Raw genomic sequence first — 27,045 nt, 5'->3', positions numbered from 1 at the left:
CGACGACCGGGCGGGAGCTGCAAAGACCATCACCGACGACCGGGCGGGAGCTGCAAAGACCGTCACCGACGATCGGGTGGGAGCTGCAATGACCGTCACCGACGAGCGGGCGGGAGCTGCAAAGACCGTCACCGACGACGGGCGGGAGCTGCGAAGACCGTCACCGACGATGGGCGGGAGCTGCAATGACCATCACCGACGAAGGGGCGGGAGCTGCAATGACCGTCACCGACGACGGGGCGGGAGCTGCAATGACCGTCACCGACGTCCGGGCGGGAGCTGCAATGACCGTCACTGACGACCGGCGGGAGTTGCAAAGACCGTCACCGACGACCGGGCGGGAGCTGCAATGACCGTCACCATCGACGGGCGGGAGCTGCAATGACCGTCACCGACGAGCGGGCGGGAGCTGCAAAGACCGTCACCGACGAGCGGGCGGGAGCTGCAAAGACCGTCACCGACGACCGGGCGGGAGCTACAATGACCGTCACCGACGACCGGGCGGGAGCTGCAAAGACCATCACCGACGACCGGGCGGGAGCTGCAAAGACCGTCACCGACGACCGGGCGGGAGCTACAATGACCGTCACCGACGAGCGGGCGGGAGCTGCAATGACCGTCACCGACGAGCGGGCGGGAGCTGCAATGACCGTCACCGACAACGGGCGGGAGCTACAATGACCGTCACCGACGACCGGGCGGGAGCTGCAATGACCGTCTCCGACGACCGGGCGGGAGCTGCAAAGACCGTCACCGACGACCGGGCGGGAGCTGCAAAGACCGTCACCGACGACCGGGCGGGAGCTGCAATGACCGTCTGTCATTCTGGAAGGAAGGAACACGTCCGGGTCCGGTGAGCATGGTGTTGCCATGGTGAAGTGCTGCGTGTGGAATAAAAAACAGATTGCATCATTCGCTGTCTCGTCATATTTCAACCGAAACATCAAAACCTGACAGATTGAACACATTAAATGTAAATGCCCTGCAATGGTTTACTCCCTTATCATTCCCAACTACCTGTTCTTACAGACGGTGCTGCTTGGTATACCTGGGATAGGGGGTGTTCCACGACCAATAAGATTAAAGACGCTCGTACTCGTGGGCCTGGTATCTGCAGTTGGTCCTCGACCTGTTAAAGAACGTGCTTCACGTCGGTTCAACACTCAAACAGTCCAACAAAATGGTTGCTAAGGAACGCCTCGCTTGGCAAGCTTAAGCACGCTGATTGGTCACGGGACACCACCCAGCACGGCGCCAGATTTATCGCCGATTTCAATTTGTTTTGTAAGTGTAATAATCACACTTCGGATGGCATACAGTGGTTTATTCAAGCGATACGAATCTGTTCGTGTCGTATTATTTTACCCATTCGTTCCGAGGTCCAGAATTATGGAAGAAGTGGGCGGTCCCAGTGTTGCGTCATTGTGTGGGCGTGGTTAATAGTGTGACGTAATAAGAATGACGTCACAGGTTGTTGCTGTTCGTTGGCATAGTGACAGTCGCAAAAATGGAGGATCGCAACACCCCGGTGTGTGAGTGAAGCAAGTTAATATATTTATTGTGATTTTCCTTTTTTTTATCGTTGAGTTTGGTCGAAGTGTTCGTCAAATCAGATTGTTTACGTCACTGTGGAGACCGTGTGTCGGTTTTCACCTCGTCGCCATTTTCGATGCATGGCAGGATGGACGAGACGTACGCACTCTTCCTTCGAAGCTGTGTATCCTGGGTTCGAATCCCGACCCAGCTATAAACTGTCCTCCTGGTGTTTCACAAACGGCGTGATTCATCAATGTGTGTGCCGTCCCTCGGATGGACGTTAAGCCGGGTGTCCCTTCTGCTATCTTTAGTTGGTGGATGTTAAACATCCCACGGTGTGTTTCGTGAAGAGTAGGTGAGCTATCGTCCCCACTCTGAACAAATTCCTTCCGTAACTCCTGCTGGGAAGGCAATGGCAAACCAGCCAGTGTAACCCAAATGGTAACAAACTGCTTCGACAGAACCAACACTCTGTAAAAAGAACAGCGAATCCTCCAATATCGCGGGGGTTCGGTTCGTTAAAAATTCCGAGACGGTTAAAACTACAATCTTGGAAACCAAGGGACAATTGGGACAAACGGGTTCTGTTTTTGTACTTTGAGAAAATATCGAGGAAGGTGGACACGGCACCCAGAAATATACACATCACAATTGATATATATATACATATATATATATATATATATATATATATATATATATATATATATATATATATATATATATATGTATATATATCTTCTTCTTATTTCGGCTGCTCCCGTTAGGGGTCGCCACAGCGGATCATCCGTATGATCCGCATAGTGATTTGGCACATGTTTTACACCGGATTCCCTTCCTGACGCAACCCTGGTCTCCTCTTAGCACACAGGGATATGGTACACCTATTTTAACCGGGGTATACACCGGCCCAGTATACTGGTACTCATTTCGCCGACCTCGGAAGGATGACAGGCTGAGTCAACCCCCTGGTGTATTAATTCAGTGGCCCAACGGGGCTTGAACTCAGGACCTTTTGGATCCCAAGCCGCTGCCCTAATCACTGCGCCAACACCAGGATATACATATACAGTATACCGTTATACACCTGTCTGACCCCACTGGTATATCGGTACTGATGGAGCCTCCTATTTGCTTTCTGCTCCTAAACGACACACACAATTTCAATGAAACTTCACCAACACCTTCATCTCCCAGGATTTACTAAAGTTTGGACACGACATTGAAAAAACGGAGTCTGAGGGGGTCTACGGGTGTGCGGTGGGGTGGGGTTCTGATGATGAATTTTCAGATGTTTTCCAGTTAGTTTTGTGTCTCATTGTCTTTGCAGATAAAGAAATGAAAAGCGTTTCTTTTACCAACTCTGCCCAGTTTGATGAAGAAGATCATCTCAATCAGAAAATACCTTCTTGTCAGGATAATGACAAATCGAGCAGCGTCTCTTTCAACAACCACAAAAGTTGTTTCAAGGTGATCAAGCACATCCAAGGAAACGAGAAACTCCGCAATTGTTCTGTGTGTAACGAGGCCTTTACGACTTCATCAAATTTACATCGTCATCAAAATATACATATCGGGGCAAAGCCGTACAATTGTTGTGTTTGTAACAAGGCATTTGGTGATTCCTCAACTTTACGTAAACATAACCGAATACATTCCGGGGATAAAACCTTCAAGTGTTCTGTGTGCTCGATGGCCTTTTTTTCGTCATCAAGTTTAAATTATCATCAAAAAACACATTCTGGGGATAGACCCCACAAGTGTTCTGTTTGCAACAAAACATTTTTTTCTTCATCAAATTTACATAACCATGAACGAATACATACGGGGTGTAAACCCTACAAGTGTTCTGTTTGTGACAAGGCATTTAATCAATCATCAAATTTACATCGTCATCAAATTATTCATATCGGGGCAAAGTCCTACCAGTGTTCTATGTGTAACAAGACATTTGGTGATTCCTCAACTTTACATCAACATGAACGAATACATTCCGGGGATAAAACCTTCAAGTGTTCTGTGTGCTCGAAGGCCTTTTTTTCGTCATCAGGTTTAAATTATCATCAAAATACACATTCCGGGGATAAACCCTTCAAGTGTTCTGTGTGTAACAAGGCGTTTAATCAACCATCAAATTTACATCACCATGAACGAATACATACGGGGTGTAAACCCTACAAGTGTTCTGTGTGTCACAAGGCATTTAATCAATCATCAAATTTACATCGTCATCAAAATATACATGTCGGGTATAAACCCTACAATTGTTCTGTTTGTAAAAAGGCATTTGGTAATCCATCAACTTTGCATAAACATGAACGAATACATTCGGGGGATAAACCCTTCAAGTGTTCTGTGTGCTCGAAGGCCTTTTTGTCGTCATCAGGTTTAAATTATCATCAAAAAACACATTCCGGGGATAAACCCCACAAGTGTTCTGTTTGCAACAAAACATTTTTTTCTTCATCAAATTTACATAAACATGAACTAATACATACGGGGTGTAAACCCCACAAGTGTTCTGTTTGTGACAAGGTGTTCAATCAACCATCAAATTTGCATCGTCATCAAAATATACATTCCGGAGATAAACCCTACAAGTGTTCTGTTTGTAACAAGGTGTTTAATCAATCATCAAATTTACATCAACATGAACGAATACATTCCGGAGATAAACTCCACAAGTGTTCTGCTTGTGACAAAACATTTGTTTCTTCATCATCTTTATCTCGTCATCAAAAAATACACACGAAGATACAACAGAGGTGCGAGGACCCAGCAACTTCGGTGTGAATACCGTGTCATCAGGGAAATGATCAAATACCGGGATCTGGAAAATGAAGTCAAAATAAGATGGAAGTTGAAGAGTGTCGACATTGTGACAGTGACAGCTGGAGCAACTGGAGTGATGAAGAAGAACCTCACTGAGATCTTCAAAAATATCTCTGGGAATGAATATTACTACAAACTAACTGCAGTTGGAGACTGCCTGGGGTTCAGTGGCGATCCTGAAAATATCCATCAGAACAAAACTCTGAGAAGAAGAAAACTTCACAACTTGTACGAACAAACATGACCCTTTACCAAAATGGAGATGGATACACACACACTCACAAACACACACACACACACACACACACACACACACACACACACACACACACACACACACCCAGATTAATACACTCAAAAATCACAGGAATACACGCAAACACACACAATCATACAACAAGTATAGATTTTAAACTTGAACTGGAATCTTATTTTGTTTCTCAAACTTTGGGATATCTTTAATCCCATATCTGTGTTTGTTCTTCCTCTTGTCGGAAGTTCTTCACATCACCTGTCAGGGTTTATTCTTTGCACGTCCTTATGATCAGGTGTACAGGTGTGAACCATTAAATTTTTGTTTCTCCCAATCGTTTCAGCCTTCATCTTTTATAACTTTCCCATTATTTATTTTCCCAAGTTACGCTACTCGCACACAGGTGCATCCTTGGAGACGAGTTACAGCACCATACTGCAGTTGCGAAGGAGAAAATGCTCTCATATCGAGGGAAACACTCAAGGAACCTCGTGAATCCATGGGGCTGTGTTTATTTACATAAAAAAAACATTGACAAGCCGGTAGGCGGACATCGGTAGTCGATCAAGTCAAATTTAGTCGTTTTTCAGCCGTTACGAGCCAACAAAAGCGTCCATAGCAACGGTGCTTTCTCACACATAACTCGGACATACCATGAACCTACCATACCAGTTTCATGTATATCTGACTCACAGTCTCTGAGATATAACGAACTTCGTATTTTTTTATTGTTTTCGACCAGGGTTCATTCAAAGTCTATCTTCTCCGACAGTTTTCATAGGATCCGGCTGGAAATTTTTGACAATATGGCTGAATGTACTGCCCATGTGGTGTATATTGCTCGTGGCCCGATTTTTGATTTCCGAAAAAATTAATTTTTGAGATTTTTTTTAATTTTCAAAGGTCCGTTGCGAGGCAACGGATGGGTCCATAGCAACGGTTCTCATTTGCACAAAACAAGGTCATGGTATGAACCGACCAACCAAGTTTCATCGAAATCGCCATTGTATTAACGGATTAATTAACCGTCTCCCCCACCAGGTTTTCTGGTGAGGAGGGTGTTTGGATATGGACACCCAGCAGGATTAAAAACAAAACCTGTCAAAGGGCGGAGGAGCTCCTTGTGAGCCAACGGCCATCCATATCTAGTGCCCAACTGTGTCTGCGGACGTCCTCCTGCAGTTGGGTTACTTCTTATTAGGAGGTTGGTGGCAGGATTTGCACTCCAGCCACCGTAAAACGCTTCATTCCGCAAAACGCAAAAATGCAAAAAAATCTGAAAACCCACTCCGTGGGAGTACCTCCTGTGCAGCTTCCCTTCGCAGGGCAGCTCACCAGATGATGGGATTGGGGCAAAGCCTTCGGGACCCCCAATCTTTGATAGGAGGGAAACCACGGGGTAACATCCCTGGGTCAGATTGCGGGAGAGTGTGTCGGAGTGGTGCTGAGGTGTCGTCCACCAGACGGCGGTCTCCTTGGGTTAACCTGAGGCGGTCCCTTCGGGTGGGTGCCTGGAATGTCCTATCCCTAAGAGAGGATGATCACCTGTCTCTGTTATCATCTGAGCTCAAGCGTTTGGACATCGGGATTGCAGCTCTCTCTGAGGTTCGGAGACCGGATTGCGGCGAGATAATGGTGGGTGGTTACACCTACTATTGGTCTGGTCGCTCTGATGGTTACCATACCCAAGGAGTTGCTGTAGCTGTGTCCAATAAGCTGACCCCAATGATAATTGAGGTAACACCGGTCAACGAGCGTATTATGAGATTAAGGATTCGTCACTCCTTAGGTGTCATTTCCCTGGTCTCTATTTATGCTCCGACTGAGGCGAGTGACCTCACCGTGAAGGACACATTCTACGCCACACTCGAGTCTGTGGTTGATCAGTGCCCCAGACGAGATACACTTCTAGTCTTGGGGGATTTCAATGCATCGACTGGAACTGATAGGGATGGTTATGAGGTGTGTGTTGGTCCCCATGGGTCAGGAACTATGAACCAGAATAGCACTAAGTTCCTTGACTTTGCAAGAAGTCATGGACTTAGGGTGGCTGGTTCATGGTTTCAGCGCCCGCAAGCTCATCGCTGGACTTGGTATTCCAACGCTGGCGGTGTGGCAAAGGAGATTGACCATGTCCTCCTTGACGGTCGTTGGAGGATGATCCAGAACTGCAGGGTCTACCGGAGTGCTCAGTTCCTCAATACTGACCACAGGCTTGTTGTAGCAACTCTAAAGCTGCACCTTAAATCCTGGAGAATGGTACCATCCCAGCCTAGGCTGGATGTTGCCAAGCTCAGGGATGAGAGAGTAGCTGAGGAGTTTGCGAACAGGCTGAGTGGACACTTGGGGGGTCTGGGTGCTTTGGGGGGTCCTGAAGAGTTGTGGAGCACCTTCAAGACCACCGTCCTTGATGTTGCCGGTGGATGCCTTGGAGTTCACCGCAGGGCAAAGAAGAATTTTGTCTCTCAAGGGACACTGGATACCATTGCCCAGAGTCGCAGGGCCAGGCTGAATGGCAGAGCTGAGCTGTTCAGGGAGCTGAGGCGTAAAACTGTACGTGCACTGAGGGTGGACAAGGAGGCCTATGTGCGAGGAATCTGTGAGGGGGTAGAGCATCACCTGTGGACAGGTGATTCTCGTCCCGCTTACAGGGGAATTCGCGCATTACGTTCATCCAAGCCCATCCCTCGGAGCACTGCAGTTCGAGCAGAGAGTGGTAGGCTCTTGACAGAGGAGTCTGAAGTGAAGGCCCACTGGGCCGGTTACTTTGAGCGGTTGTACCAGGCTGATCCCCCAACTGTCGAGTTGGACGTCAAGGGTGTTACAATCCCTGTTGCTGACCCTCGAATCAACTGTGGTCCACCTACGCTTGTGGAAACACGGGCTGCGGTGAACCAGTTGAAACGGGGCAAAGCTCCAGGGATCTGTGGCATCCATGCCGAACTTCTCAAGGCTGGTGGAAATGCTGCACTCGTGTCGTTGCATGCAGTTTTGTGCTCTGCCTAGAACACAGGCATCATCCCAACTGACTGGAAGAGGGGCCTTGTTGTCCCTCTCTGGAAAGGGAAGGGTGATCGCCAAGACTGCAACAACTACCGAGGGGTGACGCTGCTCTCAGTGCCGGGCAAGGTCTTTGCTCGGATAATTCTCGATAGGGTTCGCCACCATCTGCTTGAGCACCAGCGTCCACAGCAGTCAGGCTTTACACCAAAGAGGTCAACGATTGACCGTATCCTTGCACTTCGTGTCCTCACCGAACGCAGACGAGAGTTTCGGCAGGGGCTGCTTGCAGCCTATGTTGATCTCTGTAAAGCGTTCGATTCAGTGAATCGGGACGTCCTCTGGAGGATTCTTGGTCTTCGTGGGGTGCCACCAAAACTGATCGATCTGATGTCTGAACTCTACTCTGGTACTGAGAGTGCTGTGAAGTGTGGTGGTACCATCTCTGACTTATTTCCAGTTGTTACTGGAGTTCGTCAGGGATGTGTACTTGCCCCCACACTTTTCAGCACTTGTATGGACTGGATTCTAGGGAGGATGTCGGAGAGATCAAGTTGCGGTGCGTCGTTTGGGAATGTCAAGATCTCGGACCTTGACTTTGCAGATGATGCAGTCATCTTTGCGGAGACTTTAGATATCCTCTTGGGGGCCCTCGAGGTGCTGAATGAGGAGTCGGAGCCGTTGGGATTACGGGTTTCTTGGGTCAAAACTAAGATCCAGGCTTTCGGTGACATCTTGGATGCTGCTGTCCTGTCTGTGTCTGTTTGTGGTGAGGATGTTGAGGTCGTGGAGAGATTCACTTACCTTGGCAGTGATATTCATGTCTCTGCTGGCTGCGAGTCAGAGGTCAATAGACGTCTGGGTCGGGCCTGGGGAGTCATGGATTCACTGGATCATGGGGTGTGGCGCTGCCGGTACCTGTGTGGGAGGACGAAAGTCCGAGTCTTCAGGTCCTTGGTACTTCCAGTCTTGCTCTATGGGTGCGAGACTTGGACTCTGACCAAGGATCTGAGACGGAGACTTAATTCCTTTGGTACCAGGTCTCTTCGGAGAATCCTTGGCTATCGCTGGTCGGATTTTGTGTCCAACGAGCGGTTGCTGAGAGAGACTCGGATGAGATTTGTTACCTGCATAGTCCGTGAGCGTCAGTTGCGGCTGTATGGACATGTGGCTCGTTTTCCTGACTCTGATCCTGCTCACCAGATTCTCTCAGCGAGGGAGTCTCATGAGTGGAGGAGGCCAGTGGGTCGACCACGTGCCTCATGGTTGCAACAGGTTGACCATCATCTCAAGGAGATGGGGATAGGCCTGGCATCTGCCTGGGGGATGGCCAGACGGAGGCCCCTGGAGTACCGGCGGAAAGTGGACGCAGCGACGTGCTGTTCTGGCACATGCTCCCATACCTGACCTGACCTGACCTGTTCATCGTTCACCCGTGATGGTAAAGATGTGAACAAGGAGGGTTGTTCTGAAACGTCAGGCATTGTCACTGCATTGGAATAAATAAATAAATAAAAATCTCATATCTGGTGGTGGTTTGTTTTAATCCCAGCAGCGACACCCTCTTCCTTCTCTGACGGAAGTATTAATGGGGGGCGGGGGGGTAGAAAGAGGGAGGAGGGAGGAAAATGAGGAAGGGGTGAGGAGGAGGAAGGTGGGCAGCAGTTAAATTTTCACCCCTGTTTGTCTGTCTGTGAACAGAATATCTAAAAAAAAGTTATGGACGAATTCGGACGAAATTTGGTGGACACGATGGGTGTCTGAAAAGGACGAAATTATTTGACTTCGGTGAAGCTCCGGATCCAGATCTCCGGATCCATTTTTTAAGTGATTCTTCACCATTGATTGGGCCAAAACGAGAAACAGCACAATATCTCAAAAAGTTGTGGACGGACGATGACCAAAGTTGGTGGATGAGTTGGTTTAGTGTTGGTTAAGGTCCGCATTAAGGTCCAGATGTTGGTTAAGGTCCACATCCAGATCCGACCTATCAGTGGGAACAAAAGGGAAACTGTTCAGCCGGGAAGGAGGTGTGTGCTCTCCCGAGTGCCCTTCTCGCTCGTACATGGTTTATATTGACAAGTGCAGATTAATCCATGAACGGTCATTTTGTGAACACATATCATGTGCGTGCTTCATTGTTGAACTACTCCATCCAAGGACTGTGTGCACCTGGAGTTCGAAACCAGGATGGTCGACTCACAACGTTTTCTCAACTGATTTTTGGAGGGGAACGGCAGGGCGACGTCTCCTGTTTTATCAACTTTTTTGGTGAAGTGCTTCCCCGGGAGTCACAGGGTGACTTGAAGGTCGCAGAAAAGGTCAACTTTCTTGTTGGATCGACAAAGACACATTGATTTCAAATACCATGAACTCTTATGAGGGTTGGTGAGAGTGGGGGTGTTGGGCACGAGAAGCCGAGCGGCACAGCTCCAAAGGTCATCCTGTGAGTCCAAATGACCTTCATCCATATCTCCGGACCTCATATCCCAATTGTTCTGAGATTTGCGCGGGGGGGGGGGGTGTTTAGGGTTCATGTCCACCTTACCTGCCAAATTGCAACCAAATTGGGGTGTATGTGGTGTTGATCGTCGGGTCTTGCCGAAAAACAACCTCGACCCAGGAGAGTGATGTGGTGCCGAGTGAGCCGGCGCAGGTGGTTTTGGGTTCCATCACCGATGAGGAACAGCAAAAGGGGATCACGTGAATGGCGACAGTTCGTCATTTTCATTGAGTGTAGGGAAGATCATGAGAGGACAGACTCGAGGAGGCGATTCCATAGTTTAGAGACGAGGTCGACAAATCACTGGAGGTGAGCAGTTAACCTGGATTTTTTGGAGAGGAACAAGGTGTGGGTTGTTACCTGAACCAATGCAGCGCCTGGTCGGGCTCATCGGGGGACAAATTACTGAGAAAGAAGGTAAAGACAGATCTCAAATGGGTAGACAAAACCAGCTCACAAACGAAGTTCATAGTCCGTGTCCAGTATGACTGCTTTGATCTCAATTTTTAGGTTGAGTATCAAATCGGAGTTATGTGAGTATGTAGGAGTACATCTACAAGGTGGAGTTAGTTGGTCATGGTGGAACTGAAATTGATGAGCTAATCTTGAGCAGTTGGGCAATGGGTATAACCCTTGCTGACTGCAATACGATTGTTGATTCCATTATGTCATGCTGGGAAGGGAAGAAGGCTCACAGTCGTGCAGAAGTTCAAAGGGTCTGTTGTGGCACTTTATTCGGAAAGGAATGAGAGGTCACCTGCAACAGTGAGGGGAGACGACCCTCAAAGGTGGATCTGCACAAGAGGTGTGAGAGAGGAACCACCAGTTAAGATTCACAGGTTTTGAGGAAGTGTGTCCTGCACTGATACCACCGGGACCGTTTGTTGGTGAAGAGTCCATGTTCAAATACGTCTCCACCTTTGCAGGTGAGAAGTGCTCTTGTTCCTGGCAGTTACCTGTGATTTGGGGAGATATGAAACAGGTAAGGGAGGGATTCACTGTGTCCTGAGATCCTCCTTCTTTGAGAGCAAAGTGAGTGGTGTGATCCACTTGACTTGGTCATCATTAAGGTTTTACAAATACCTTCTCATGACAATCTGCGTTGGAGACAAAACGGGATTCCACTGAAGATCCTCGCGAGCCTTAAAGTTTTATATTTTATTTTAAAAAGTCCATTCCCAAGAATTTGGAAACATTTGTTCCAACAACACTCACTCGATTACCACATTGTGCAATAGAATGATGACGTCACGCTTTAACATCCACTCTTGCATGATAATTATGGCAAAATAAACGACACCGAGTTAAATTAAATGCGAAAAACTCGGAGGAACAACAGAGAACTTATAATAAGCTTTCAAACTCGATAATTGACAAATCCTTTAACTTTAAGTGCGTACTCTACCTCGCCAGGACAGTAAGGCTGGCTGGCTGTAGACAAGACAGAAGAGAGAGAACACTTTAGAACTCACCATTTCCCTCATGCGTGAGCCACACCGATCCCGGGGATCTTTCCAGGATGACTTTCATCTTCATAAAGTGTGAGCTTGTCAGCATTCCAAGGTGACCTTCAAAAAGATGGTCACCCTGGTTAGACCCAAACCTTTAGGATGGCCATCCCCATCAGGTGACTCACACAATACTCAGGTGAAGGACGCAACTGCCGTGCAGACCTCACCGTGCCGTTTAACCCTCCGGGGATCTTTGGCTGACCGAGGGTTAACCATGACCATCACCGCCGCGCCTCAGCACAGAGCGCCATTTCCTGTGTGTTTTGTATTTCACGGCGATGGCCCCGCTTCACACAGGAGCGACAAAGGCTTCATCGGCTTGAGCCATGACTTCCTGATCAAGAAGGTGAGGATGGCCATCTGAACGACAACACGATGACTCAAAAAAATCTCAGGTACGAGAGGACGGAAAAATCTGAAACACTGAACCCAAAATATTTGGTGATTCGATGGGCAACAGACTTGAAGATCAAAATCAGAGGAACACAAGAAACTGATTCGGGAGAGTAAAGCTGGTTGGGAGGGTAGGGGTGGGGGGGAGATAATTTTCAAAACGTTGCCTGGAGAAATATCTGGAAAAGAGAAAAGAAAGAGGATCAGAAAGTCTTGTGGATTTAATTATTGGAACCATTTGGGAATGTTGGGCAGGATTGTCTGAAATTTGGGAGGGGAGAGATGGAGCAGATATTTCTCGAAGCGCCGCCATGATGCAGGCACGGGGCTCTTGGAGAAAATATCCGGAAAAGAGAAAAAAAGAGGATCAGAAAGTAAAGTAAAGTCTTGTGGATTAAATTATTGGAACTATCTGGGAATGTTGGGCAGGATTGTCAAAAATTTGGGAGGGGAGAGATGGAGTCACGTGGAGCAGATATTTCTCAAAGCGCCACCATGATGCAGGCATGGGGCTCTTGGAGAAAATATCCGGAAAAGAGAAAAGGAAAAAGATCAGAAAGGAAAGTAAAGTTTCGTGGATTAAATTATTGGAACCATCTGGGATTGTTGGGCAGGATTGTCAGAAATTTGGGAGGGGAGAGATGGAGTCACGTGGAGTAGATATTTCTCAAAGTGCTGCCATGATGCAGGCACGGGGCTCTTGGAGAAAATATCCGGAAAAGAGATAAGTAAGAGGATCAGAAAGGAAAGTAAAGTTTCGTGGATTAAATTATTGGAACCATCTGGAATTGTTGGGCAGGATTGTCAAAAATTTGGGAGGGGAGAGATGGAATCACGTGGAGCAGATATTTCTCTAAGCGCCACCATGATGCAGGCACGGGGCTCTTGGAGAAAATATCCGGAAAAGAGAAAAGTAAGAGGATCAGAAAGGAAAGTAAAGTCTTGTGGATTACATTATTGGAACTATCTGGGAATGTTGGGCAGGATTGTCAGAAATTTGGGAGGGGAGAGATGGAGTCACGTGGAGCAGATATTTCTCTAAGCGCCGCCATGATGCAGGCATGGGGCTCTTGGAGAAAATATCCGGAAAAGATAAAAGAAAGAGGATCAGGAAAAAGGAATGAATCCGTAGTTCGTGCATAGGTAAGTCAAGCATCCATTGGCTCGTTGGCCATCTTGGAGGTAAGAGCGGAGGGATTTGGGGCCTTGCTTTGAGGACGTCTCTCAATTTTTTCGCTTCACGTTTTTGGGAGATGGTTTTTGAGTTGGTTTGAAAAACTTCAGGAACCACTTTGATTTTTTTTGGTCCTCGGCTGGTTCTTTTGAGCTCTTTTGGTTCTCTGGAATCGACTTTGCCGGGGGATTCTTTTGTGACGAAGAGTTGTTGCTTTTTTGTGTCACGTTTTTGGATTGTTTTGAGGCCGGAAGTTTCTTCGGAACCGGATGTCCTTGCTCCTTAGGGACTGCAAAAGAAGTTTTCTTTTTTGGGGCGTTGTTAATCGGTCGACACTGTCCTCCAACCGCTGATGATTCAATCAAACGAGGTGACACGTTTCCGTTGGATCCCGAAGTCACTGTCGTGATGCCATTCCGACCAAGTTGACTCTCTCCAGGTATCGATGTCCCTTCTCGGTTGTCTATTGCTCCTCTCACTGGTGACGTTTCAATCATACGAAGTGACATGTTTCCGGTGGATCCTGACTGTATTGTGACGACCACTTCCTGGTTTCTTGTCGTTAACCAATTGTACATCAAATCGAGGAATGTCAAAACCTGAAAGTTTCCATTCCTCATTCCATGAAATGGAAAATACACATTCTCTCTGGCCTGTGATCTCATGGCGTGTGATGTGGAACCACCCTGGATCACTGGGGGTGGAACGTCACTACTCCTCAGCACGGCCTGCTGATTCTGCATAGCTGGCTCTTGATCACGTGATCGCGATGCGTGTTGCTGCTGCCTTGTCGACACAGAATCCTTCACTTCCGAGCTCACATTATCCCAGCTACTGGTGCTTCTTCTTCGCTTTTTGCAGTGACAGCAAACTGTGAATGAGTGAAACAAAATTATTTTAACACGGAGATACAATTCCTTCATTTAAATTTACTTTAGTGCAATGTGCCCGATCTCAATTTCCAGGAAATTTCACTTACCCAAGTTCTTCCTTGTCATCCTGCAATATTTCTCTTTCTGGAAGTGCTGCAAGATCTGGAAAACAAAGAGCCACAGCAAACAATACACCTTGAAAGTGGATCTTGCGTCACGTGACTTCCTGTTCAATCCCATGCAAGTTCTGAACTAAGGTTAGAAGGAAGAATCAATTTGACTTGTCATGTTTGTGACTTCACACTCCATTATTTATATATTTAACACACTTCATTCCATCAACTTTGTCCATCCAGTTGTGGGTTTGGGTGTTCACTCCAGGGAGAACCCCTGGGGTCAGGGGCTGTTGGGTGGCAAGAACCCCCCCCCCACCACCCTTCAAGGACAACTCTTCAAATCCCATTCCATTCCCTGATAATTTAAAGCCTACTTTGCCAACCAGATGCCTCGATATTGCTGTTTTATGATCCTTTTTATTTCAAAAGTGACGTTTTCTTAAACTCGATGTAGTATGAGCACAACCCCAAGGTGTACTCCTCCACAGAGAGTCCATGGATCCACGAGTGTATGACCTTCCTCTGTGGACTTTGACTGATTAACTCCGCACACCTAAGGTGGGACGGAGGTTTTGTTTTCACCGCTGTCTGTCTTTCTGTGTACAGGATGTCTTAAAAAAGTTCTGGACGGATTCGAATGGAACTTGGTGGACGGGTGAGTTGGGTGACAAGAACAAGTCCATTCGATTTTGGTTCAGGTCCGGATGTGTGTACCTGGTGTTCCAAAAAGGTCCGGACAACTTTGGTTGATAATATAGTTCGAACCACAATTGATACAAGGATACCCTTTGTTTTATATGATTCAGAAACTCATAAAGTTTTGTGCAGACCATCAAGACACCTCAATGTGAGCTCCATTTGTCGCGTGCAGGACATCAAGATGGGACACGAGTTCTTGCCATGCTTGGCTCAGTATGTTTGTGTCCACCGGTGTGCACGCAGCTGTGATCCGAGAACGAAGATGCTGCAGGTTTGCCACCTTGGTGTTGTAGACAACATCTTTGACAAACCCCCACAGACAAAAAATCAAGGGGGGTTATGTCTGGTTATCATGAAGGCCAAGCGGTTGGTCCATCTCGGCCAATCCAGCAACCTGGAAGTTTTTCATTCAGGACGGCTCGGACAGAAGTTCAGTCATTCAGACTCCTGGGTCTCACTCTCAGCCATGCTCTTTCTTGGGAAAGTTGGCCTCCAAAGCCAGCCGCCAACAAGGCATCCTCTGTCGTAAAAAGTCCTTCCTTGACACACCTGAACTCCTATCCACCTGCAAGGTCTTCATTCGCAGCTTGATGGAGTACTCCTGCCTCACATCTTGCTCAGCTTGACACCTTGGAAACAAAGGCCTCTAAGATCATTGGAATCTCCTGCTATAAAGCTGAATCTATGGGTCTTTCATGACGTCATCGCACATCGTTCGGTGGTCACTTTGTCTTTTACCACCCCCTTTCTGCTCTTGTACCCTCTGCTCTTTCCATGCTCTGCTTCCTCAACCCCATTTTTCGAGACGGTCCACCAGCAATCGCTTCTGGTGAAACTACCAAAATCTAGAACCACTGGCTCACCCCTACTTCTGAGTACCTGACCGGTTTCACCAAAAGGGTCTAGAGGTTTGCTTTGCGTCTGTCCATCCGTTCATCACACCTCCAGTTTTTCAGATTTTTTCCCATTCCCTCCAACATATTCAACTGAAACTTGGTACACGGCTTTATGATGATAAGTTACAGAATAAGTTCGAGTTTCAGGACGTTTTGTCCATTTTTCACAGAGTTATGCCCTTTTTGGACTTGGAAGATATCACATCGGTGGAGGACGTGTATTGAAAATTCATTCTCGCTCTTCTTTGTTCCTTCTTTCCCCGTCTGCAGAATCAACGTCCACATCCTCTTCGATCTCATTCTTCCCTCCAGGTCTTGAAGATAGCTGTTCACCACCATTTTAAGTCATCCCCCATCCAAAGCCATGATCTTTTCTACGCTCGTTAACACCCTCGCACCCATTCCTTCCACCCCAACCCAATCCCTCCTCTTTCCAAATTTTCCCTCCTGAGTTTCCTTCTGGATCCATCTTGTCCACCCCATGCATCCTCTCCTGCCCCTCATTCCTCCCCACACCCATTGTTTCTCCAAGTCTCCCTCTATTTTGTCCCGCACCCCACTGTCGACACTTCAGCACCACTCCACCACACACCACCTCAATCTGACCCTGAAGGTTTACTCCCTGGTTTTCCTCCTCTCATCAAGGAATGGGGGTCCCGAAGGCTTTGCCCCAATCCCGCCATCTGGTGAGCTGCCCTGAAGATGGTCGTTGGCTCACAAGGAGCTCCTCCGCCCTTTGCAGTGACACGCTGCTCCGGCGCATGCTCCCATACCTGACCTGACCTGACCCATACCTGATCGGTGTCCCCACCCCTCTCTCTCTACTGTTCCTGTTGTTCAAGGTGAGCGGTGTCCAATGTCCCTCAACAAGCGAGGACACCGGCTAAGCTAACCTAAAAGAAACATTTCTTTTCATGGATTGTGAATATTTTTCACCAGGTAAGACATCAAAAGCATACCTGGGTGACGATACTGATGCACACAAGCAATGCGGTTATGATGTTGCATGCTATCATCACGTCCACACCCCCATCCGGAGTGGCGGCCCAGTTGAAGAACTTGATTATCCCTGTAAACAAGAGCAAAGAGAGTGTTAAAAGGCTTGTTCTCGTTATGTTGATCTAAAGATCATGGAGGAGCTCAAACAGAAACCACACGGCGAGACAAAGACATTGAATGCAGTTTCGACAACAACGTACTTTCATGTCGATCACAAATACATTGGTGGACAATGTACAACTACATCGAGTGTAGGAGATGAACTCATGTTGCTAAGAAACCAATCATCATCAGCAACATGAGCCAGAGCAACATAAGTCGGGGTCAAAATCTTCCCCCATTCTTCCTTGCTGCGCGGATTTGTCAGGGCAGAGCGGTCACGGTCAGTCTTCATCGGTCCCTATGGACCGACCCATTCTCTCCTGTCTCTGTCTCTTCTTTCTCTCAACTCTGTCGTGACCCTGACTACGTGAAGGCGGGGTTCACCATCATGGATGTGGGGGATCTCGGGGTCGTTCGTGGGAGATCGATCGGCTGTTTCCGTGCCGCAGGCCTGTTCGAGAGAACTGTCCGGGGCTATACAACAACAACAACAACAACAACAACAACAACAACAACAACAACACAACATGAGCCAAAGGTTCAGATCGGAACACCAGCGGATTGACCTCGAGGAAATGGTCCTGTGTTTCCTTGACGACAACCTCTCCTGCGGAAATGTGAAAAAAAACAAATCTCGAGCACACTGACGAAACCGCGAATCAAATTTTTGGGGTCAAATTGTGAGCGTGGAGGTTTTTTGTGTGGAGGGTCTCAAAATCAAATCTTCGGGGGTCTCACGTGATTTCCATGAAGCGAATGAAACACATCATAAACTTGTGGTGTGTACACCGTGAGTGCGAACAACTCTCCGCAGTCTCGTTACTTAACGGAGAATAGAATAACCAAATGAAAAGTCACAAGAATAGGGACTCACCTTGATACAAATTAGTTGTCCAGTGGGTTTTCTGCGGCTGTGTTGAAATAGAAACAACAGCAATGTCAAATAGGATGGAGTTTGCACTCATCCAGAGATCCGTGAGTGAAAGTTGCACTCATTGCACATGTACATACACACACACACACACACACACACACAGCAGCATGGGAGCCAGAAACGTGTCCGTGGATTGATCCATTTCCCCAAGGGCTAGGCCGGTGATTTGCCAATGAAAGCCCTTGGAAACCATGTCGGCTGATGGATGCCGCGGTTAGCGGTGCAGCACCTGAAGCTGCACATCAGCCAATGGGTGGTTCTATCTTTCATCACAGACTGCAGCTGAACCCGTTATCCCCATTTAACGTTACATATATAAATAAATATGACTATTATCCCTACATTTCTTTCTATAATGCCTGGAGTGGTGGATGCCATCATACCTTCATGAAGGGAACAAGGTCGAAGAATCTTTCCACAAGACAATCATAAAATGTTGGCACCTGAATGACAAACACAGACAAACAAAACATCTTACATCAGTAAAAGTGAATTTCCTGAATTATCTATGACTGTGAAGGATAAATTACCACCTAGACATATATATATATATATATATATATATATATATATATATATATATATATATATATATATATATATATATATATATATATATAATAAATGCCAGTGTGTCAGTGAGTGAGTCAGTGAGTCCGTGAGTGTGTGCGTGTCTCCTCCATAACTTCAAAACCATGAAACCTAAAGGCATGAAACTCCAAGGGAGTGCGTGAGTGAAAGTTGGGTGTTTTGGTTAACTTGAAGACCCCTTTTGAAGATAATTAACGGTCTTATTTAATTTTGCTTTTTCAAGGCCCCATCCTTGGGGCCTTGGGGCCTTAGTTTTTTTTTTGTTCATTTTCCTCACTCACATCAACGAATGTCTCATCGTCATACACATGAATCACCGGATACGTCGCGATGCTCACAAACACCCAGAGACACCGGTGTTTGTAGTTTTATTTAATTTCCGGATTTATGATATGCTCTGGAATCTGTTCACCTGAGCCGAATTTTAAATTTTACTTATCAGTAGTGCTGACTGCTAAAGAAAGTGTTAATTTGTCTAATTTGCACAATGTTTGATACTCCGGGTGTCTCCGGGCGGTGTGTGACCGCCCCCTCCCCACCCCCCCTCCCAGTTCCAGAGATCCAGTTCCAGAGTGGATAAAGAGGGGGCAGCCGCAGTTCGAGTCGCTTACCTCAAGGGAAGCGCATGTTATAATCTCTGCGACGTGTTGTTTGAAAGTTACGGGTGGTTTTGCTCTCCTGTTTTAACGTACCCAATTTCGTTCCATCCTGTACTAATGCCGGCAGATGGGACCATCCCCCCAGTTTCCCCTCAAGCCTCCATCCTAAATGCAACTCGAACCGCAACTCGAACCCCCAACCCCCCTTCCTTCAAGCCCCACGATGAAACACAAGTCCAGAACACCCCCTTCCCCTCCCCACTTCCCTTCCTTGCTCCCCCATCCTCTTTGCTCCCACCACCGACCTCCCAGAGCGTATATCAATACGTGGTGAAGCGTCACTCCATTCTCCCCCAATTCCTTGCTTCGGGAGGTGGAAATATGACAGATCGGCGATCGCTAATCGCTTGCCAAGCCAGCCGTTCCTTATCAACCGTTTTGTTGGACTGCTTAAGCGGCTTGGCGAGCGCTCGACACTCTTCGTACTGTCACTGGAGACTGCGTATCCATTGGCCCTGAACAAGGTTCTGGGCCGACTTGCCTGCGTTGGTCCCACGTTGTTCTGTGGTGCGTCAGACGGTGGCTGGCTCGCTGAAAATGTGAAATTTTAGTTTACACCACGTTTCGCCCCTTTTTGTACGATCTCCTTTCATTCTGCGACGCGTCACTTTCCGTATATATATATATATATATATATATATATATATATATATATATATATATATATATATATATATATATATATATATATATATATATATATATTGTTGTGGTTACCAAATTCGCAAACCACCATTCAGGTCCCTTAGGTGAGGTATCTCGGTAAGTATATGTGTAGTTAGGCCCAAACCCGTTGTCTAGTGGGAATACATGTCATTTATGCGTGCTGCGACTCTTCAGGATAGCCGTTTTTCTTTTACTATCTTTATTTTGGACCAACCGCCATTGTTACCACCACCAACCACAACATCAACCACCCACCGTGGCGCCGCTTCACGTCACACCTCGCAACCGTCGCATCGCCACTGTTCTTGCGCCGCTTGTGGGTACCGGTGTTGGACTCGTGCAGGGCGCGCGCCGAACAGCGTGTACAAAACCACGGATTTTCAGCTCCAAAAACGGATCAAAAACGACACACGCCCACTTTTGTTCCGTCCAATCGGTGAGCGAGGGGCGATTTGGCCCCGCCTCCAGGGCGTTGGAGGGTGATCGCTATATGCAAATTTATGGATCAAAATGCATTCACGCCCACTTTTTCTCGGGCCAATGGGGAGCGAGGTGAAAGGTCGAAGGCAGGGGGTCAAAGATGAGAGAGCGAAGCCACGGGGCTTATATAAGCGACCGCGTTCGTCAAGTCGAGGGAGTTAAGACTTCGCAGTCGGTGGAGTTGGGAAGAAGAAGCAAGAAGGAGTTGGTCGTCGTCGTGTGCGTTGGAGTCGGAGCGAAGGGGACGGAGCTGTGGAGAGGCGGCGAGGGCAGACGAGGGGGTGCTCGCGTCGTGCCGGGAGCTGCACACCAGGGAGGCCGACGGCGCGACCTGGTCGAGGTGGACACGCTCGTCGCGGGACTCGAGACAGAGTAGAAATCCTCCTTTCCCCCGAGCATCAGCAACCCCCTCCTGTTTCCCCCCGCGCTGAGATAGTGCGACCAAGGGGGCCCCCTTCCCACCCCCTACCAGACACTCCCCGCGAGGCCCGCGGAGTTGAGGCACCATCGCCGCTCCGCGTCTCATCACCAGACGGGTAGGCCCGACCCGGTCTCGGCCTCAGGCCCGCCTCATCCTTGAGGGTGTTCTTTTTCTTGGTTTTGGGTATGTGTTGTCGGCGCCGTCTGTGAAGTAAAATTGTATAAGTGTTGCCGTGTGCTCGCGTAATCGGTATTAGATCTGCATTGTCGCATTTGCTTTTTGTGTAAAATTGCATTGTGTGTCTTTTCCTTTTCTATGTGCTTTTGGTGGAATTGAATATGTGTGCTTTCCGTTCATCGCGAATAAATGTGCTTTGTGTTGAACTGTTTCCCGCTTCGCTTCGTCATTTCTTTCATTGAATCCTCATCTTGCTTCACGTAAAGGGTTGGTAGTGGGCTGAATACGCCCGATAATTAATCGAACCGTCGAGGCCGACGATAACACCGCTCGGTTAACCCGATAGTACGGAACGGGTCGCTTAAGTGGCTCGTGTCCGAAGTCGACCTGCGGCGAGGTGCGATCGCCCGGTCTACCCTCCGTGTGGGTACTTAGGTAGGTCGAATTTGGCGAGCAACCCTATCCCACGCGGGGGCTGATTGGCTCGATCGCGGTGAGACCGAAAGGTCCACCCGTGACTGGTTCCCGGCGTTAGTCCGAGAGGGTCACGACTGGATTGTCCGTCCGGTGGGCGACGTGCTGCGATTCGAGTTACGTGGCCGTCAGCACGCCGGCGGGCGCGAATCCGTAACACTGGTGTCAGGAGTGGGATACAAATCCATCGCCCTCCTCGCGGCACTGGTATCAGAGAACGGGAAAACGGGCTGTCCTGTCTCCAATTAAATTCACGGGAATCGGTCCAGGGGTGAGAGAAGCGACCCCCGATTCCCTCCAAATTACGAGCGAGCGAAATTAACCCTTTAAGAGAAGCAAGATGGCGTCTCAAGGCGAGCGGGAGCCGGGGGTATTAGAAATGTATATGTGTAGTAATGTAGAGTCCATGGTCCAGGATGGAATCCCCGTGCAGGAAATGTTGATTGTGCAGGAACACGGACTCGCCCAACTGAACCCAGAGCCCGAAATGGGTGCGGCAGCGGCTGCGGTGTATGACACCTCCCCCCCCTCTCCACCAAAACCCTTCCCCAACCCTTGCCGAAACGGCTCAGCTGAGTGCATCCAACATGGCCCAGCTATGCGCCATGCTGGAGGAAATGACAGCGAAGATAAATGCGAACATGAACGAAAAGATGGATGCGAATACAAAGCAAATAAACGGAATGAACAAGCAAATGGACGAAGTGAAAACGACGATGGATGCGAATACACAGCAAATAAACGGAATGAAAAACGAAATGAAAAAAGAAATGAAAAAGCTCCGGGGTGAGACGCAGAACATGGGCCGATGCCTGCAGGCGGGCATGAAGGCCGTGACCAGGGAGCTGGGAATGGCGATTCCACGTGTGGGAGCAAACGAGCTGGAAGGGGGTGCAACGGCTGACAGGCCCGCGGTGGAGGCGGGTAAAAAAATAATTCGGGGGCGGGTTGGGGGAGGGTCGTGACAGAGGAATCGACGGTGACCAAAAGGGAAAAATTAAATGGGGAGACCAAAACGTGTGAGACGAGACACGAGGTGACGACAACAGAAACTTATAAATGTATAGAGACACGGGAGACAGAAAAAATAGAGGAGAGACAACACGATGAAGACGGGGTAAGTGACGCACACACACACACGGAGGTAGTGGAGGATAGTGAGGTTGAGCTCGCGGAGCGTGTAGGGACCCAGTGCGAGCACCTGGATGGCCTCCTCCAGGAACGAGGGGAGGGAGTATGCCCCCTTGAGGCGAGTCACGACCAGCTGAGTTCGGTCGTGCTTTGCGAGGTTGAGGGGACGAGTGCTGTGGACAGGTGCACGGAGAGCTTGGGGGGTATAGAGGCCCCGGAGACCCTTGTGGGGACACGAATCCCCAGTGTGGTTGTCCCTGTGTGTGTGGTGCAAGGTGTGAGTGCGTCCCCGTGTGTGGAAGCGACCCCGTGTGTGAGTGGTGTGGTGGCGAGTGTGCCGGAGTGTGTGCTTCCCAGCACGCCGTGTGTAAAAGGGGCACCGCAAGTGAGTGAGGCACTGCGGGTGAGTGCCCCGCGTGTGTGAGTGAGGCACGGTGTGTGGATGAGGCACCGCGGGTGAGTGCCCCCGCGGGTGTGAGTGGAGTGGTTTGTATGAATGGAGCACCACGTGTGAGTGGTATGGTTTATGAAAGGGAGACCGTGTGTGTGAGAGAGCGGTATGTGAGGGAGATGTCGGTTGGCATGTGTGAACATGCAGCCGCGTCTCCCGGGGTGAATGTGATGGAATGGACTGTGAGCGTCGTAACACGCAGGTGTGCGTGGGTTGAATGGCGACGGCGACAGAGGAACGAAAGCCGAGTAGCGGCTGTAGCTATTTCGGGGACCGTGCCGGGTTCACCCAGCAGTGAGCACGAGGTCCGTGCTGTGCAACGCACGAGACCACCACGTGCTCGCTTGCGAGAGTGAAGTCCCGGTCGGGAAACGCACGCGGTGGATTTGCCGATCCCGCTGACGGACAAAGTTTAGGCAGGTAAACGGATTTGGACCGGACGGGTTCTCCACGCGATCGTGTGTGTTAAGCTCCAACGGGCAAAGCACATGTGTTCGCGTGGGGAACCCCTCGAGACGTGGGGCTTGTGTTTTTTTTTGCGCACGGTGACGTCATGGCTGCACGTGGGGTTGGAAACCGGCAGGAGGGGTATCTCTGCCGGATGGTACCGTCCAAGGAGGGACGAGGAACACGTGCAGCTGCATGACGTCACGGGCAGGTGCGAGCGCGAGTTGCCGCGCTGGTAATGCGCATGTAAAGAAAAAAAAAAAAAGCAAGCCTCACTTTCGGGTGCACAGGATTCCTTGGCAAGGGGTGGAAGACCCCCTTCCTGGGGCACAGGATGGAAACTAGTTAGGGGGAAGGGTTAGCTTAGTTAGACCGACTTCATGGGGCAGGGGTAAGTCCTCATGGAGTCCCTGGAATGGATTAGTTAGAGGGATTTAGCCAGATTTAGGTTGGGAAATAAAATGAATTTTTGAGTTTGGAGACAGTGACAGACTTGTGGATGTGTAGAGTTGACGTAGTTTAGCGACGTAGTGTTAAATGGAACGTGCTATAGTGTAAGGGATGACGTGGGAGCACGAGTTAGTTAGGGGATGTAGTTAGGAGGATGGCAGAGTTCAGCGGTGTGTGTGTTGAAGAGTTGGTGAGTTATGAGGTGAAGACATGTTGAGTGAGTGAGGCCAGCGGGCCTGTGTGTGTGGAGCGAATGGGGAATGCATGGTGCGATGAGTGATTGGGGGGAGGAGTGACGCCCGCCCAAGGGACCCCGGGGTCAGAGTAAAGTGAGTTAGCTGGGTTAGTCAAATTGAAAAATGGAGGTCGTTTTGTTGTTGGTGGGAAAGTAGGCTCGAGACCCATTTGGAGGGGTGCAGGAGCCCTGTTGACGGGCTTGGGAGCGTGGCTGCGAAAGGTGAGTATCGCTGAGTGGGTACCCCGGGCACCAGGCTAGTCGGCCGCGGTAGGCCATGGGCCCATGGGGGGCTGGGATAGAGTAGTGGGCACGGGTGCGCCTGCTTGGTGCGGGGGCCCGGGGCGCCATTAGCCGCGTGGGCAGTGTTGTGGGCAAGGGTGACCCTCGGAAAGGGGCCTGGGAAGCCAGCCTGCCACGTGTGCGTTTCAGGGGAGGTGCCATGGGGGGCACTCCCCGGTGTTAGGGAGCTGGTAGGCTCGGAGGCAGTGTATTGCCCGGGGGTGCCATAGCGGGAGATTCGGCAGAGGGTCGTGCCTGCCAAAGGGAGCCACGTGTCCCAGCCAGGAGACCGTGTGAGGGCACGGAGAGAAAATTGGGGGGCGAGGCCCGAAATTGTGAGGACACCAACACAGGCGACGGGAATCTGGGTTGTTAGAACCAATAGTTTAAGCGAGAGGCGCTTGTTGAAAGCCCCGGGGTAGTTTAACAGTTAAATGGTTAGGGTAGATTAGGAGGTGTACCCCTCCGCACCATCCATCCCCTCGCTCTCGTTGTGGGCCGCTGGACCCACTTTGGTTATACATCGCCGAACTCTGGGGAGGCCATTCTGAGGCTTCGTTGGGCCTCGGCACAGGACGTTAGCTCTCCCTTATTCCCCTCCGGGAAGGGAACGTAGGGGTTGGGAGTAGGCTAGGTGACAGGATAGGTTAGCCGAACAAGGACGATAAAGGGGGTTAGGGGACGATTTATAGTGGGGAAGTAAACATAAAAATAAAAAATAAGTTGGGGCTAAATTGGGGTTTGACAAATTAAGGGAGTGGGTATGTACAGTGACAGGCAAAGGCGATAGGTGGGAGGGAGACAGGTAGGTAGGTCCGAGCCCGCCTTCCAAGTGGCCAGCACCACCGCACTCCCTCCACCAACCTCCACGGAACGGCAAAGGCTGGCCAACTTCATCTGCAGCTGCTGTGCTGCAAGGCCTGTGCCGGCTGGATCGTCTGCAGCTGCTGTGCTGCAAGGCCTGTGCCGGCCCACTTCATCTGCCGGCTGGCTGTTTTGCTGCAAGGCCTGTGCCATCAGCTGGCCGTGTTTTGCTTCAAGGCCTATGCCGGCCACTTCATCTGCTGGCTGTTTTTCTTCAAGGCCTGTGCCGGCCAGTTCATCTGCCGGCTGTGTTTGCCTGCAGCGGCCTTCTTCTGCGGGCTGTGTTTGCCTGCTGCCTTTGCCATGCCATGCCCACTGCCCACATTCACCAGCCCCGTTCAATTTTGCTTTGCCCCACCCCCTGTTCATTTCCATGTACGCCAGGATCCGCAAGGCAACAGTTTGCAAGCTGCAAGAACTGCCCTGTTGGCAGCTACAACACGGGCCTGCAGTGGCGGCCCGTGCACCGTGTTTGTGTTCATCAATCTATTCGTTGTGTTCATTGCGTGTGCCACTTGAGCTGGCACGGAGACTGCGTTTGTGCAGCCCATGCACCGTTGTGGTTCACTGCGTTCAGTTCAAAAGGGAAGGCCTTGGACTGCGTGTGAGCAGCCAGCCACGTTCCCTGTCACCTGCATTGTTTTGAGCCAGAGACTGCATGCGAGCAGCCTGGCTCCCTGCGAACTGCTTTTCTTTTGCAGAGTTCAGTGATCCTGGGCCATGGTTTAGTGTAAAATTTGTAAGTTAAGGTTAAGATGTACTGTACATATGAGTGCGCCCCCGGCATGTTTGTCTTAGCGCCGGCAATTTTATTTAAGTCGTCCGTGTGAGTGAGTTTGTTTAGGTAGTTACGCAGCCCTCAGGTTATTTATTTTGGGGACACTAATACCATGAATGTCGCACTCAGGGATCCGTAGGTAAACTGTACTCGGGGAAAACTACACATGATGGCACACGAAAATTTGACGACTCGGGACGAGTCTGTAAAAAGGGGAGGGGGTAGTGTTGTGGTTACCAAATTCGCAAACCACCATTCAGGTCCCTTAGGTGAGGTATCTCGGTAAGTATATGTGTAGTTAGGCCCAAACCCGTTGTCTAGTGGGAATACATGTCATTTATGCGTGCTGCGACTCTTCAGGATAGCCGTTTTTCTTTTACTATCTTTATTTTGGACAAACCGCCATTGTTACCACCACCAACCACAACATCAACCACCCACCGCGGCGCCGCTTCACGTCACACCTCGCAACCGTCGCATCGCCACCGTTCTTGCGCCGCTTGTGGGTACCGGTGTTGGACTCGTGCAGGGCGCGCGCCGAACAGCGTGTACAAAACCACGGATTTTCAGCTCCAAAAACGGATCAAAAACGACACACGCCCACTTTTTTTCTGTCCAATCGGTGAGCGAGGGGCGATTTGGCCCCGCCTCCAGGGCGTTGGAGGGCGATCGCTATATGCAAATTTATGGATCAAAATGCATTCACGCCCACTTTTTCTCGGGCCAATGGGGAGCGAGGTGAAAGGTCGAAGGCAGGGGGTCAAAGATGAGAGAGCGAAGCCACGGGGCTTATATAAGCGACCGCATTCGTCAAGTCGAGGGAGTTAAGACTTCGCAGTCGGTGGAGTTGGGAAGAAGAAGCAAGAAGGAGTTGGTCGTCGTCGTGTGCGTTGGAGTCGGAGCGAAGGGGACGGAGCTGTGGAGAGGCGGCGAGGGCAGACGAGGGGGTGCTCGCGTCGTGCCGGGAGCTGCACACCAGGGAGGCCGACGGCGCGACCTGGTCGAGGTGGACACGCTCGTCGCGGGACTCGAGACAGAGTAGAAATCCTCCTTTCCCCCGAGCATCAGCAACCCCCTCCTGTTTCCCCCCGCGCTGAAATAGTGCGACCAAGGGGGCCC

General features: G+C 49.5%; 2 protein-coding genes across 6 annotated transcripts in view; one reads left to right on the top strand and one right to left on the bottom strand.

Annotated features, from left to right (window-relative positions):
* Window positions 1–761: 761 nt before the first annotated feature.
* Window positions 762–4,955, top strand: LOC147008113 (uncharacterized). 4 transcript variants are annotated; one of them, XM_085865566.1, is made up of 2 exons: window positions 762–853; window positions 2,867–4,955. In XM_085865566.1, exon 2 carries the CDS (start codon window positions 2,875–2,877, stop codon window positions 4,327–4,329), a length of 1,455 nt encoding a protein of 484 aa, XP_085721692.1. In that variant the 5' UTR covers window positions 762–853; window positions 2,867–2,874; the 3' UTR covers window positions 4,330–4,955. The 4 variants fall into 4 exon arrangements, with proteins under 4 accessions (XP_085721692.1, XP_085721691.1, XP_085721689.1 ...); XM_085865565.1 differs by lacking the exon at window positions 762–853 and adding an exon at window positions 1,148–1,284; XM_085865563.1 differs by lacking the exon at window positions 762–853 and adding an exon at window positions 1,364–1,528.
* Window positions 4,956–9,696: 4,741 nt separating this feature from the next.
* Window positions 9,697–27,045, bottom strand: part of LOC147008108 (uncharacterized) — an 88,115-nt gene continuing 70,766 nt past the window's right edge. Inside the window, exons 5-10 of one of the 2 annotated variants that reach the window (XM_085865597.1) lie at window positions 18,204–18,263; window positions 17,761–17,797; window positions 16,745–16,854; window positions 14,182–14,236; window positions 11,597–11,692; window positions 9,697–11,080 (exon numbers count right to left, since the gene is read on the bottom strand). In XM_085865597.1, the coding sequence (XP_085721723.1) occupies window positions 10,878–11,080; window positions 11,597–11,692; window positions 14,182–14,236; window positions 16,745–16,854; window positions 17,761–17,797; window positions 18,204–18,263 (561 nt within the window). In that variant the 3' untranslated portion in view covers window positions 9,697–10,877. The remainder of the gene's footprint in view (window positions 11,081–11,596; window positions 11,693–14,181; window positions 14,237–16,744; window positions 16,855–17,760; window positions 17,798–18,203; window positions 18,264–27,045) is intronic. The other variant, XM_085865595.1, reaches the window with a different exon arrangement.

The sequence above is a fragment of the Eptatretus burgeri genome, chromosome 21, assembly GCF_056783735.1.
Source record: "Eptatretus burgeri isolate ZD-2024b chromosome 21, Ebu_testis_v1, whole genome shotgun sequence".
In the NCBI taxonomy this organism is placed as follows: Eukaryota; Metazoa; Chordata; class Myxini; order Myxiniformes; family Myxinidae; genus Eptatretus; species Eptatretus burgeri.
The sequence above is the reverse complement of the archived record's forward strand: the minus strand, read 5'-3'. Positions and strand labels throughout refer to the sequence as shown.

Bases quoted from the DNA above. Each gene is read 5' to 3' on its own strand.
- LOC147008113 (XM_085865563.1), top strand. From the start codon at position 1,459: ATGACGTCACAGGTTGTTGCTGTTCGTTGGCATAGTGACAGTCGCAAA. The intron at 1,529-2,866 runs GTGTGTGAGTGA...TTGTCTTTGCAG, and splicing joins TGGAGGATCGCAACACCCCG to ATAAAGAAATGAAAAGCGTT.